Source organism: Triticum aestivum, chromosome 1D (genome assembly GCF_018294505.1).
Source record: "Triticum aestivum cultivar Chinese Spring chromosome 1D, IWGSC CS RefSeq v2.1, whole genome shotgun sequence".
NCBI lineage: Eukaryota > Viridiplantae > Streptophyta > Magnoliopsida > Poales > Poaceae > Triticum > Triticum aestivum.
This window is the reverse complement of record NC_057796.1, coordinates 318351752-318365399: the sequence shown is the minus strand read 5'-3', so window position 1 is coordinate 318365399 and position 13648 is coordinate 318351752. Positions and strand designations below refer to the sequence as shown.

At 42.4% G+C, this 13648-nt stretch overlaps 1 protein-coding gene across 1 annotated transcript; it reads left to right on the top strand.

The window, feature by feature from the left end:
- Positions 1 to 977: 977 nt before the first annotated feature.
- On the top strand, positions 978 to 7659 carry LOC123181744 (uncharacterized). The gene is made up of 11 exons (XM_044594075.1): positions 978 to 1189; positions 2556 to 2725; positions 3141 to 3822; positions 3911 to 3995; positions 4356 to 4443; positions 5345 to 5529; positions 5938 to 6070; positions 6184 to 6320; positions 6439 to 6513; positions 7088 to 7201; positions 7298 to 7659. Exons 2-11 carry the CDS (start codon positions 2578 to 2580, stop codon positions 7337 to 7339), a joined length of 1689 nt encoding a protein of 562 aa, XP_044450010.1. The 5' UTR covers positions 978 to 1189; positions 2556 to 2577; the 3' UTR covers positions 7340 to 7659.
- Positions 7660 to 13648: the final 5989 nt, after the last annotated feature.

Here is a 13648-nt window from a genome sequence, read left to right as displayed (position 1 = left end):
TTCCCTTTGCTTCGCGATACTTTGCAACCCGGGATGCATCGGTATCCTCCCGAGTCATCACCATGCTCACTATACCGAAATCCTCATCGTCGGTTTTGTTCTTCTTTCTCGTTATTGTGTTCCGGCATCCCCGTGACGTGGTCACCTGCGTTTGGGCAGACGATGATGGATGTGGTCACACCGAGAGGGCCCTAAGAATAGGGTGCGACTCCGCATTGCGTTCATGGATGACGTGCATCTCGTAGGGCGCGAAGTTCTTTCGTTCATGAAAGGACGCATGCACGTTTTGCCAAAAGGCCAAGCCCTTCTATATGCCTACATTTTTTGCAGATACGGCTAACCACGCATCACGCATCAACTCATCCTCGATCACCGAGTACCCCGCCATCGTGCTTACTCTATAAAAAAACAAGAAGTTTAACCAAAAAGCTCAATGGCATTTGACCAAACACTTGCCGCCTGCCAGGCGTGGTGTCCGCCATGGACAATGCCGGGAGGGGGCGGAGGGTACCTGGTGAAGGGATATTGGGTGGACGACGATGTAATCCAAGTGGGGTAGGCGCGTGTGTGGGGGTTGGGAAGGAGAGGTACCGCGACGATTGAAGAGGTACAACGGCGACGTCAGACGAGGAATATATGGATGAAAACAAGGGGGCAAGGGTAGAGTGGAAGAAAAGTGCCGGCAGGGGGATTTGAGTGAGCCGGGGTTGTCGGAGTCCTACATGGGGCGGTCCGGACTCCTGTGAAAGGTCCCTTTTGCTTCTGATTTGCGAGAAAATGGATAAACAGACGTGTCGGTTGACCGATACAGTCGGAGTTAAATGACAAAATACGTCCGAACAGCTCGGCTCCTAGATTTGAGGTCCCGCTGGAGACGCCCTAATATATCTAATCGAATGGATTTGGTATCTCTCCTGCCAATATTATAATTAAAAGAAAATGGAAAAGTCGCAGGAACACGAGCGGTCCTGCACAAACAGCCGAAAACGGAAACCTGAGGTCAAGTCAGAGAGAGCTGAGGCGTTGTGCCGCTCCCGTGCTGGCGTTGGCGTTCCTCCCCTTTGTTCGGCCCCCCTTCCGCCTCCCCCCTCGCCCTTCCAAAGCCACAAACCAAACCCTAGAATCCCACGGTACCAGGAAGGAACCTTCCGATCCCCAAAACAGAGCGCGGAGACCGGAACCTACGCAGGTATCGCATTTTTTCCTTGCTTCGGCTTCTCCTTCTGCCTAGGGCGAGATTATGCCTTCTTCCTACGCTGTTCCGCGGCGTCAGAAACGAGAGTCCGCCCTTTTTGGGGGGCTACTACTAGTTTTCTCTCCTGATGGATGTATGTACCCCCTGAGTTCACTCGAGCTCTGATCCCCATGGAGGCATTTTTTTTCCTCTTTGTGTTTGTGTGTCCATTCTGATTCTGTGCCTCCAGTAAGAAAAATGAGTTTCGGGTTGGGGATTGCGTCAGGGACAAAATGCGCAAGCCCCCCCCTGCTTCGTCTGTAAATCGTCTGAGCGCTCGACGTTGGTGCTGATTTAGGATTTTCAGCAGCGCATTGCGTATGCTTATCTTTGCTGGTTGCCGTTATTTAATCAGCGAAAGAGCTTGATGGTTTTACCTGAAGATGGTTGAGAACTCCAATGGATTGGGAACAGAGAGGAAAAATGGTTTCTGTTGTAGTGGTAATTCTAGGTCCTAGGAGCTCAACGGAATTGTTGTCCTAGTAGTGATTGCATGAAGAAAGAACTGCTGGGAGCTAGGAAGCTCTGAAACCCATAACATGCTCTTCATATATTTTTGCTTAAGATGATCTTTATCCTGTTTCACAGATTTTGATATTAAGGCAGGGGGTCTAAATTAGTATTCTGTTGTGATTTTGATATTAAGGCGGGGTGTTAAAATAGTATTCTGATGTGATTTTGATATTAAGGCAGGGGATCTAAATAGTATTTTGTTGTGATTTTGATATTAAGGCGGGGGATCTGAAATAGTATTTTGGTGTGCGCTTCTTGTTTACTGAAGATGTGCTAACGCTTGCAACAGCATGTCACTTGGGCCCCTGTACTTGAATATTTCACATTCAGTTAAGCCTGTACAACTGGGTAAACAAATGTAAGAATCATGGTTATTAGAGGTACATGAGTATGAGTCACATGATACCTTAGGTCAGTCTAAATCTCCATGTGATCATTATTTGAAATCATTGGAGAATTAATATTCTTGGATTTCAACAAGTTTTTGCACATCTTATGATTTTTTTTTAGTTCTTTACAAGCTCCCGGTTCATCTTGTTTAGCAATTGCATGGTAAATTTTTTAGTTTAAACAGGAGGATCCAAGTGCCACATGGCCATTAGTTACTACCTTAGTTAAGTTTAGTTCTCTATTTTGCATTTACCCACTTCTACAATTTGTGGAGGCCTAAGTGTGCCATTCTCAAGTTCGAGGGGGCAAGTGACATGGCCGTGCAAATTAAACACGTATGGTGTGTTCTGCTCTATTTTGGTCTTGGGAATAGTTCACTCTATGTTGTTTAAGTTGGCAAATTTTCTTTGGTGGACAGGTTGGGCATGATTCATTGAACTATGGGTCGTCTCAAGGCAAGGGCGCGGGAAGCCTCTGAAAGCAATCAAAAGAATGAACATCGCTCCATATGCTTACACTCTTTTTCTGATCTGTCACATGTTTCTGCAGCTACTTTTATGTATCTTCTGAAGGACTGCTACTTCTATGGTATACTTATTTCCTTTATTTTATCCTTCAATTTCCATGAATGTGATGCTTCTGTAATTCGGTATTCATTATTTATTTGTTGAAATGTTTTTTTCTAAGCCCTGCCACAACTTGTTCTGTAAACTATAAAAATAGAACCTTCCAAAACAAACAAAACTTGTGTTAGAAAGTATAGCCCCTGTGCAATCTGTAATTGGGATGAGGTAAACTTTGCCATCATAATATAGCGCACGGTCTTGAATCCTTTGCTTTCCAAACTCTTCGTAATTTATGAGTAGCCGAATTCTGTAGTTATCTACTCCGTCACAGATGTGCTATTGCCTTGTTCTTCCATGTCTATTTGATTCTTGATCTTCTCCTTTATGTTATTTGTTATGCTTTTCATAGCTCTGACCTTTTGTAAGCTTTAATTTAGGAACCCACAAAGCAACCGCAAAGTTCAGGATCCTTCAGCAGCAGGTTAAAAGGGCATTAAATAATGCTCCTCAGCCAGGCCCATTCACATACATTGTCCAATGCATGTACATTATACCTTTGTTGGGCCAAAGTCATGCTGAAGGGTTCAGCCATATGTTGATATCTTCTCTAAGGCATTTGAAATCCGTGGAGTCAGTACAGAAGGATTTTATTGATGCAAAGTGTCTTGCTGCACGGCTTGTTCTCGATATCCTTGCTTCTGTTGTACCCCATGAAGAACGCATACTGGTAAAGCTCCTTGAGACATTCGATATCGAGTTGAAAGATATGGCCCATGCTTTCTGTGGTTCAGAGTTGGGTGATGAAGATCTAGCGGCAGCAAGAGAACATCTTAAACAGCATGTACAGTACTTTATGAAATCAGAATCATATGTGAGTGCTGTGGCCCTGATGACACGCTTTTCCATCCAATGCTGTGATGAGTCATTTCTCATAAAACTGATTGGAAGTAAGCAATACAAGGCAGCAGAGGAGTGGGCAGCTTTCATGGGGAAAGAAATGATAATTTTGATAATTCAAAAGTATCTAGATGTTAAAATGCTAAAGAGCGCGAATGAGCTGGTGAAACAATATGACCTTGCAGAAGAGTTTCCGGATGTTAATTATTTGTATAAAGAGAGGTGACTTTCCTGTTGCTCAATGGGAAGTGATTGTAGGATATTTGTTTAGGGTTATTTAGAATTATTATGAGATCTTTTGTATTTGCAGTTCGCTAAAGAAGCTGGCAGAGAAAGGGTGCTGGGATGTTGCAGAAGTCCGTGCCAAGAAGGATACAAAGCTGATGGAATACCTGGTAACTTGCATCCATCTTATCACAATCAACTTTTTAGACGTGTTTGCTGTTTATACATGCCCTAGATCATTATTCTATTTGGGTCAATAGAAATTCAGATTCATTTTCTTAAGACATTGCTTCCTATACACCGTTACCTTTTGTTCATGGGATGAAGTGGGTGGGAGAATGTTTTTTCTGTTGTGTGTGTGTGTGTGTGGGGGGGGGGGGGGGGCATGTATGATGTTTTTTGTGAAGCTGTTGCGCGGCTACCTTTTTTCTTTTTGAAACTACACACTTTAGATGGAATGGAATACATCTTTTGCTGGCAACCTTTGCGTATCATAAAAGGAATTGATTGTATTGTTATGTTGTGCACAGGTATATCTTGCTATGGAAGCTGGCTATATGGAGAAGGTTGACGAGCTTTGCGAACGATACTCTCTTGAAGGTTATGTCAATTCTTTGGGTAAGCACACCTATGATGTTATTGATCCAGCATTACGCTACAGAGCTATATTCTTAGTGGTTACTTCTATAGAGCTATAATGTTATCGATCCAACATTAAGCTAACTCCTATCTATTCTGTATAGTATTTAACACCTAGCTTCTATTTTAGAATCACCTTTACACTTGAATTATCTGTTTAAAAGACACCCTGTTCATATTTCCTTCGGATTATGCAATACTCAGTTACTCAGTACAATGATTCAATTAAGAGTATGTTTCGCAAAAAATGTACACATTTCTGCAAAACTACAGATTTAAGGGTCAATTCAATAATCTTCAAATTGAGGGGCAATTTATAAAAAACTATTGATTTTTGGATTGTGTAGGTTGAGAAATATGGCATGTGAGTTTATTATTCAATTCATCTTAACTAGTTTATCTTATAAGAGCTGTATAAAAGAACAACAAATATTTAGAATTAGCATTTTCACTTGTACAAAGAAATGAGGAGGGAGCATCACCAACCCTGAAGATAACGTGAATGCAAGCTGCCGGGTGGATGCAAAGTCAGTATACAAGTTACCGAAAGGAGGGCGATATAATCTCTGAATTTTATGCATCCTAGTTTCGGATAATACTTTCTCATGGATCATGGCATATGGATACTATGTGACTCTGGTCAATTGGTAGTAGTTGAGCCGTTCAATTCAGTTGATCGAACATTCCCGGGTGTAATTTTTTTTAGTGCACTCTGATGGTATCCCATTGTGTAGCATCACCCCCTCACCCTAATTTATTGACCTATAAAAAATACGAATATTGGTTTTAGAAAGAGACAAAGAGTACACTTCATATGCTGGAACTAACTTTATTCCACTAGTTCTGTTTCTCTTCTTGATGTGTATTTATTATGACACAGTTCCAGAAGAGGTCATGTGTCAGTCTGACTACTTAGAGCTGAAGAAATTGATTTTAGAAGAGATTGTTTGGGTTGATGAGATCAACGGATTACTTAGTGCAACAAGTTATATTGAAGCTTGTAAAATTATTGGTGTGGATTGCGAATGGAAACCTAATTACGAGAAAGGCAGCAGACCTAATAAGGTAAGTGACGCCTTAGTTCAAATTGTTGCCCGCCTCTATGTTTGCTTTGTTTTCTAGTATGACCATGGTCTCTAATATAGTTTAAGCTTACTAAGCAATTTTATCGCGATGTAGTATATGCGGAAATTCAAAACCCTCCCCTAGTGCTCTTCAAAAAGGTATGGTTTAATAAAATGGGCTAATTATTTCACATGAATAGGCTCATGCTTTCACTTCATCATCTGTCGTGACAATACGTCATAGGCGATCATTTGGGGTCCTGATCATTTTCTAATGTTAACTTTTTTGGGCCTACTATGTTACTGTTAAGTTTCCGTGATATTTTGAGTTTCCCTGCAAGAAGATTCCCATTCTAATCTGTCTGCATATTTTAGTTCTTCCATTGACAGGTTTCATCTGTATGGCCAGGTTGCTATCATCCAAATCGCGTCAGATAAGAAAGCTTTCATCTTTGATCTGATTAAGCTGTATGAAGATGATCCTAAAGCATTGGACTGCTGCTTCAGGCGAATCATGTGTTCATCTAACATACTAAAACTGGGTACTATGCTAATATGATCAATTACCGCTGTCTACCATATGCCTGTTTTCCTTGTAAGAACGTTTCCTTGTTGCGCATGAAAAGAACTAACATTTTTCCATTGCAAACAATAGGCTATAACCTGCAATGCGATCTGCATCAGCTGTCACAGTCGTATGGAGAATTGATATGTTTCCAGTCCTATGAAATGCTACTTGATATCCAGAAGCTGTTCAAAGAGACTACTGGTGGTCTCTCTGGATTGTCAAAGGTATTTTATGATCTAAAAAATCTACAACACTCAGCTGGTATCCAGCTGATTTGTTCATCTTTCTATCATAGAACCTATGACAAGCTATATCCCTTTATATATTTGAAAATATTGCCAGAAAATATTAGGAGCTGGTTTGAACAAGACACGGCGGAATAGTGACTGGGAGCAGCGACCTCTCAGCCAGAATCAGGTCTGTTATTCACCCACTATTTTTTTGCTCATGTTTCTTTAAAGCAGTCATGTAAAGATCTTAATCCTTATGAGCTGGTGCCGCCTTTATCTGTATGATTGATTTCTAATAATTTGGACATTGTCAAATTTTAGAGTCCTCAAAGCTTTCCTACCTTGTTTTGTCAGTTGCGGCATGTGTTTAGGATGAGCTGGCCCAGATCTCTTGTCTAGATTTGACTAATATCTCTGTTGTAAACTGCATTAGTGGGAATAACTACATTTCCTTGCTGCAATTTTTACCCTTTTTACATGGAGGAAAAAATTAATAATAGGAAAGCACCGAATACACTCAACTCAAGGGTAGGTAGTGCAGGTTAAATTTGTACATTTTAACTGTAAGTTAGTGGAATCTGAAGGTTAATAGGGCAATTGTGATATAAGCCACATTTTCTGGAAAAATGAGCTACTCAGCGCCTTTTTTCTTGCATATTTTTTATTCGTGACTCAAACTTGGGTCAAATGTGCTTTACGTCGTTTATCAAGGATGTAAAGTGCCACCGCTAATACAGAGATCTGCATGCCTCCTTCTACAGAAAGAGTATGCTGCTCTTGATGCTGCGGTCCTTGTTCATATATTCCATCATGTCAGAGGGCAACCTCAGTTTGGTGTAAACGAGGGACGCCAGGTGGAATGGAAGTCTCACATTGTAAGTTCTCACGCAAAACATCAATGGACTGATTTTTGTTTTACTATCTATACACCAATCTTGGACATTATGTGGTACAATTAACTTTGTTTTCAGGTTTCCCGGGTGAATCGTGCACGTAGCCCCATACGGTTCTAGAACTTCCAGGGCTGCGCAAGGCGACAATTGGGAATGAAGTTCCTATGAGTTCTGACAGCTACAAGCAAGCACCTACTGTTCAGCTTCATCTTCCAAGGAACCAACCTGTTGATAGGCTTCTGTAGTTTTCTGGCACCCTAGCTGGTCTCAGTGGCTGGCGTGTGACTCAGTAGTAACCCCTCCCTTGTAAATATTACATGCTTTCGAGTTCGGCACTCTCCCCTCTGCCGCATTTTGGTTAATGCAATGCAGTCGCTGCCACCTGAAACCTGCATCATGTTGGTGGTGAGTATGAAAATAGTTAAACCATGGTTTAGGAATGTGTTTCTTGGGGGGGGGGGGGGGGGGTTAGCTAATCTACGAGCTTGGCCATTGTTGAGCTGTTCATGGCCGAAATTGCAGGACCCAAATGAGATGCTCCGCTTGTTCATCTCATGAAATATCATGCAGTGACCTCCCAGATTCTTGGTAGACTTGAGTTCCCAGACGACCCTCAGACATTCAGATGATTTGTATAGCTTCCCAAGGCTCATCTCTTCGCCCAAAGATATAGCTTCATAACATGCAAGAGCCTCCAGGGTTTTAGGATTAGTGATTCCGTTATACGCCACTGCTTGAAACCTTCCATCCCGTGCTCATGACGGCAGACAACACCAGCCACACCTTTGCTCAGTGTATTTGCCATCGCACCATTGACATTCAGCTTCCTATACGACGGGGGGAGCCATCACTGCGCGGCGGTGCGACCGGCCTTGGTCCCCACATAGAATCATGGTTAGAGATTTCGTCAATGTACCTGTTATGAGCAAGTGAGTTTGGTATTCATGCTCTTGGATTGCCCGCCTGCCGCCGAGCATACCATATTCCCTAAGGGTGACAAGGACCACGATAAGCTTGTCGCTGCTTAGAGTCTCGCTCAGCTCAAATAACCATCGCTTCACATCTGGTGTCTCATCTCCATAGATCAGCAACGAACAAATCATCATCCCTTAACGCCCACACACTCTTGGCCATGTCGCAGTCAAGAAGCGAATGCCACCAAGTATTATTTGCTGCGTTTTTTTCTTTTTTTCTTTTGGAGGGAAAATTGCTGCGTTGGTGATAATCCTTAGTTGCACGGTGTAACACACCCATCACACTTTGAATGACGTCTAAACAAGGCCCATGAGGAAAAGAGAGAGGCAAGTGAAGCACTAAAACATTCGTTTTGGCAACTTTTAGTTAGGAGAAAGAATGGGAAGTTCAGAGGAGAGAGTTGTGAGATTGGACATGAGAATTGTTATGTTAGTCTCAAGTGTGCTGGGCGTACTTTAATTGAATAGGTATTACTTTTGGGATTTTGAGAGATGTTTTTTCATTTGTTTTGTTAGTGGGAATTCATGAGGGATTAACCAAGAGATGGCAAGCTACGATAAGGGTCGGATGTTCGTAGAAAGAAAAAAAAGGTTGGATGTTCTCTTTTTTAGGGTCGGATGAAGAGTCAGATGTTCTATGTTAAACAAAGACCGCGCTACAAATTTGATGCCAGATTTTTAACCATGGCAAGTCGATCATTTTTATGGCAAATTACGTGTTGCTGAAGAAAATTGCCATGCTCGTGACATGTAATTTGCCATGCTCAAAAACCTGTCGGCGGTTTTTAAGCATTTTTGTAAAACAATTCCCTCCAAATTGGTGTGGAGCACCAGGCCTGCCTAGAAAACTTTGATGTAGCGCGTATGTTTCATAGGCAAACTTAATGCTCGCCTGGATAATGTTATCTGAATTTCTTCAACGATGGCATTATGGTTGCCTACATAATACTTGGTTTGCTAGTGCAATTTTTGTAGGCAAACTTGAGATGCACGAAGCATTGGTGTGGAGTATCAAGTTTGCCTACATAATGTTTGTCTAAAGTTCTCTAGAAATGGTTATGAAGAGCGCCTATCTGGTGCAATTCCAATTAAAGTACACTACCGCCAGCTAATCCAGAATTGTAAATCCCTCCCCCCCCCAACTCACAACTATTTGTAACTTAAGCACAATTCATTCTAACTCCCACACCCACCTCTTCAGATCATGCACCTTCTCAATTGGTGTGTGTGTGACACATTGTATCGCCATGACTGAAACACAAGTCATATCCCGACTGCTGATTGAGATGATCTTAACTCCTCGTGGCAGCAAGCAATTGGCATAGACCTTATGTTTAGCAGCATGCTCTTCATTAGAGATTGGCTACACAATACAAAAATGAAGGCTCCTCATCGAATATCAATAGCCCATGCAACACCTAGCCCATCTATTCTGAATTAGAAGATGCAAAATACTACAACCGTTGTCATGTAACAAATGGGTGAAAAGAGCATGTTGTCTTATAAGCTATAACCAATGTGTGAAAGAAGCACAAACACGGAAAACATACACTAGTGAGGCAGTGATGACTTATTCAAAGACATTACTGAATATATAACACTACACATCGCATAGTTTGGTGCCCATGGGATGATTGTGCAAACGTAATAGACGGAAAGAGTCTCAGTTCTCTCATAACTTAAGACTTAATTAGAATTAAGATATGCATCTTTTCGGTGCCCATGGGAGCGCATGACCCGTCCTAAGTGGGCAGGAGGAATTGGCTTTAGAGATATGCATCTTTTCAACATCGCCCTTCTTGCTAAACAAAGTTAAGACTCCTTCAAAAGCCAGATAGCCTATGTGCTAGAGTACTCATTATCCCCATGGTAACTTGCTTGATACTGTATTTCCGTCGAATGCGTCACCGGTCTGAAGAGAAATTGAGGCTTGTTTGGAACTACTTAAGAAAGAAATAATATGGAGAGTGGGGAACGGAAAGAGTATTCAGATTCAGAGAGATCAGTGGATCCCGCGACAGGAAGGACTAAAAACATCCACATTCATTCGTCGCTCGAGGCTACGGTGGGTGAACCAACTAAAGAGACATGATAGAAAGGAATGGAACGTTGAGCTCATTAGGCAAATTTTCCATGATTTTGACGCAGATAAAATTTGCAAAATTCATATCCCAAGCTCGGATACGGAAGATTGCATTGCATGGCACCATGAAAAGAATGTCAAAAGTGCGTACAGACTTGCGGCATCCATCCATGGCCAAGTATCTCAAGCTCCTTCTAGTTCGTCTAGTGTTGCGCTTGACCGGAGCATTTGGGATCTCATTTGGAAGACTAGTGTCCCTCCTGAAGTGAGAATCTTTGGGTGGAGGGTTGTCACTAACACGTTGGCGACAAAAAAAAAGAAGTGCAGACGGTCGAAGTGGACTCTACGTGCAATAGTTATGGCTGCAGAGAGGAGGACAAATTCCATGCTGTAATTGACTGCGCGAAGAGCAGAGCCCTGAGAGATGCCATGAGAAAGGAATGGGAGTTGCCACCTGAATCTTGTTTCCGACACACTGGCCCGGACTGGTTGCGGCTGCTGCTTAGTTCTGTCAAAGAGAAAATGAAGGCGAGAATACTTATGCTGCGGAGTTGGCACCTGCGTGAGGATTGCGTGCATGGGAATGTAAAAGAATTAATTATGCAGTCTGTATTTTTCCTACCGCGTTACAAGGATGATCTGTTAAGACTAGTCACAATGGGTAGTAACTTAGACTAGTACATTGCATTTGTTACTAGTCTATGTTACTACCTCTACAGTGGAAAGTAACATATGTGTGGTGTCATGTAACACTTCATTTATTAGGTTGTAGACTCATCTTGTCTTGGTATGTGTGATGTTACAGCAACTAGCTATGTTACCACATGCCTCTCTTTCCTCATTAATTACTCGTCACATCATCTATTTTGCCTAGAGATGTGTGATGTTACCACCTATGTTACTTCCGCCATTGGTAGTCTAAGACTAGTCACAATGGGAGTAACTTGACTAGTAACATCACACATTTCAATACAAGATTGCTTATGTGGCAGCTAATTAATGAGGAGAAAGGGGTTTGTAGTAACTTAGCTAGTTACTGTAACATCACACATTTCAAGACATAATAAGTCTATAGCCTAATAAATGAACTCTTTCATGATACCACTCATATGTTACTACCCACTATGAAGGTTGTAACATAGACTAGTAGCATCGGCAAGTTACTACTCTATGTTACTCCCCACTGTGAGCAGTCTAAAAGCAGCTCAAAGAAATCTGTTGGAGCATGGGAAGGACCCGTGGTCCCTGTCAGACCAGGCGCCGAGCATTCCCGCCCAAAAATGCATGCAGTGGACAACTCTTGTACTTGGAACAACCAAAATCAATTTGGACGCGGCCTATCTGGCTGACAGCGGGCAGAGTTGGGCGGGAGGCGTTGCTAGGGATCACAACGGTCACGTCTTCCTGTTTGTAGGCAAATAACTCGGGATATTGGGCGGTGTGGAGGAAGCTGAGGCTCGAGCAACTCTTACAGGACTTTAGGCCTTGTACAATGGGAGATGCTTAGGGGAGGTGCTTAGAGAAATAAACCAGGCTTTTTTTAAGCACCGATGCCTATTTGTACAGGAGAGACGCTTAACTAAGCATCTCTTCTGTAGAAATAGGCACCGGTGCTTCAGAAAAACTCGGTTTATTTTTCTAAGCACCTCCCTAAGTATCTCCCATTGTACAAGGCCTTAGGCGTTGGCTGCAGTGTATAATGGACTAGCTAAGTTGGAGATGGACTGCAAATCGGTGGTTGAGCACCTAAAAACTACAAGTCAGATCCGGTCTTCCTGCTATGGAGTAATTCAGGATATCAAAGAGGTCTTCTCTAGTTTTGCTACCCACAAAATCTCTTTTGCTGGGAGGGGATGCAATAGACTTGCTCATGAGCTGGCAGCGAAGGCTAGACAATTGGGAGACATGCTAATCATTACCGGTGTTCCGGATAGTTTACGTAGTCTTATGCTCTCGGAGTGTAATCCCCCTCTTGAGTAATTTATTACTCTTGATTCTAAAAAAATACTTATAAAATTAAGGGACTACCCACCATTCCAGAACAACAAGAAGACACACGAGAAACCATTTTAAACAGCATCATACAACATCATGACATTCGTATGATATGTTTCTAACTTAAACTCTAGAGGAACAAGGAACATCTCGGCTCCTTGCTTTGACACATGCACATAAAAATGTGGAGCTAGGGTGGTTTCAAACATCAGAAGATGCCTTCGGGGAGATCTCGGGTGTCTTCACTAAGATTATGACTTAAGTAACATGATGGCAAACACTAAGTAGCATGGATAAATATGAGGGCTGAGCTACATTAGGGCCAGGGGGGCTTGTCCACCTCCCCCTCTACGAATCAGAATCTCACTACCATCTATTAATATTTCTATTACTTAAGCACATGATTGAGCTATAAAATATCCCATTTACAAGTTTGATCATGTTGCTTGTTTGCTCATCTTAATAAATGGATGCGCTCAAAATAATAAACCACAAGCCCAACTAGCTTGGGGAATTCCAAAGATAAATGGCTAAGCTAATGCTTGTGTTGTGGCACTCGCACCTACATACCAAGATTGATCGTCCCATAATAGCAAGTCCCCAATAATATGGATAAAGAGCCCTCACATGCGGAGCTATGTTAGGGCCAAGGGAGCTTCCCACCAATCTCGGGTGTCTTCACTAAGATTATGACTTAAGTAACATGATGGCAAACACTAAGTAGCATGCATATAAATATCCCTCACAGGCAGAGCTACATTAGGGCCAGGGGGCCCTTGCCCCCCTCCCCCTCTACGAATCAAAATCTCACTACCATCTATTGATATTTCTATTACTTAAGTACATGATTGAGCTATAAATATCCCACTTACAAGTTTGATCATGTTGCTTGTCCGCTCATCTTAATAAATGGATGCGCTCAAAATAATAAACCATAAGGCCAACTAGCTTGGGGAATTCCAAAGATAAATGTCTAAACTAATGCGTGTGTTGTGGCACTTGCACCTATATACCAAGATTGATCCCTCCCATGATGGCAAGCACTAAGTAGCATGGATAAAGGATAAAGAGCCTTCACATGCAGAGCTATGTTAGGCTCCCCCTGATGGACCTATAAAATAGCCTGTTTACCAACGACACCTGAAGAAGATTACAAGGGTGATCCGAGACTTATTATGGCAGGGCCAAGGATGGCGATTCTGGCTCAATCACAGCTATGGTTCTATTCCGGATTCGGCCAAGGGGGCGCAAAGATGGTCGTTCTATTCAGGAGTTGTCGCCTACTGTCTCTGCTATGGTTCCGCACAGGCGTCACCGCTCCAGATTGGTTTGCAATGCTCTTGATCGAATCACCTGGATCAGGGACATCCACGGTGC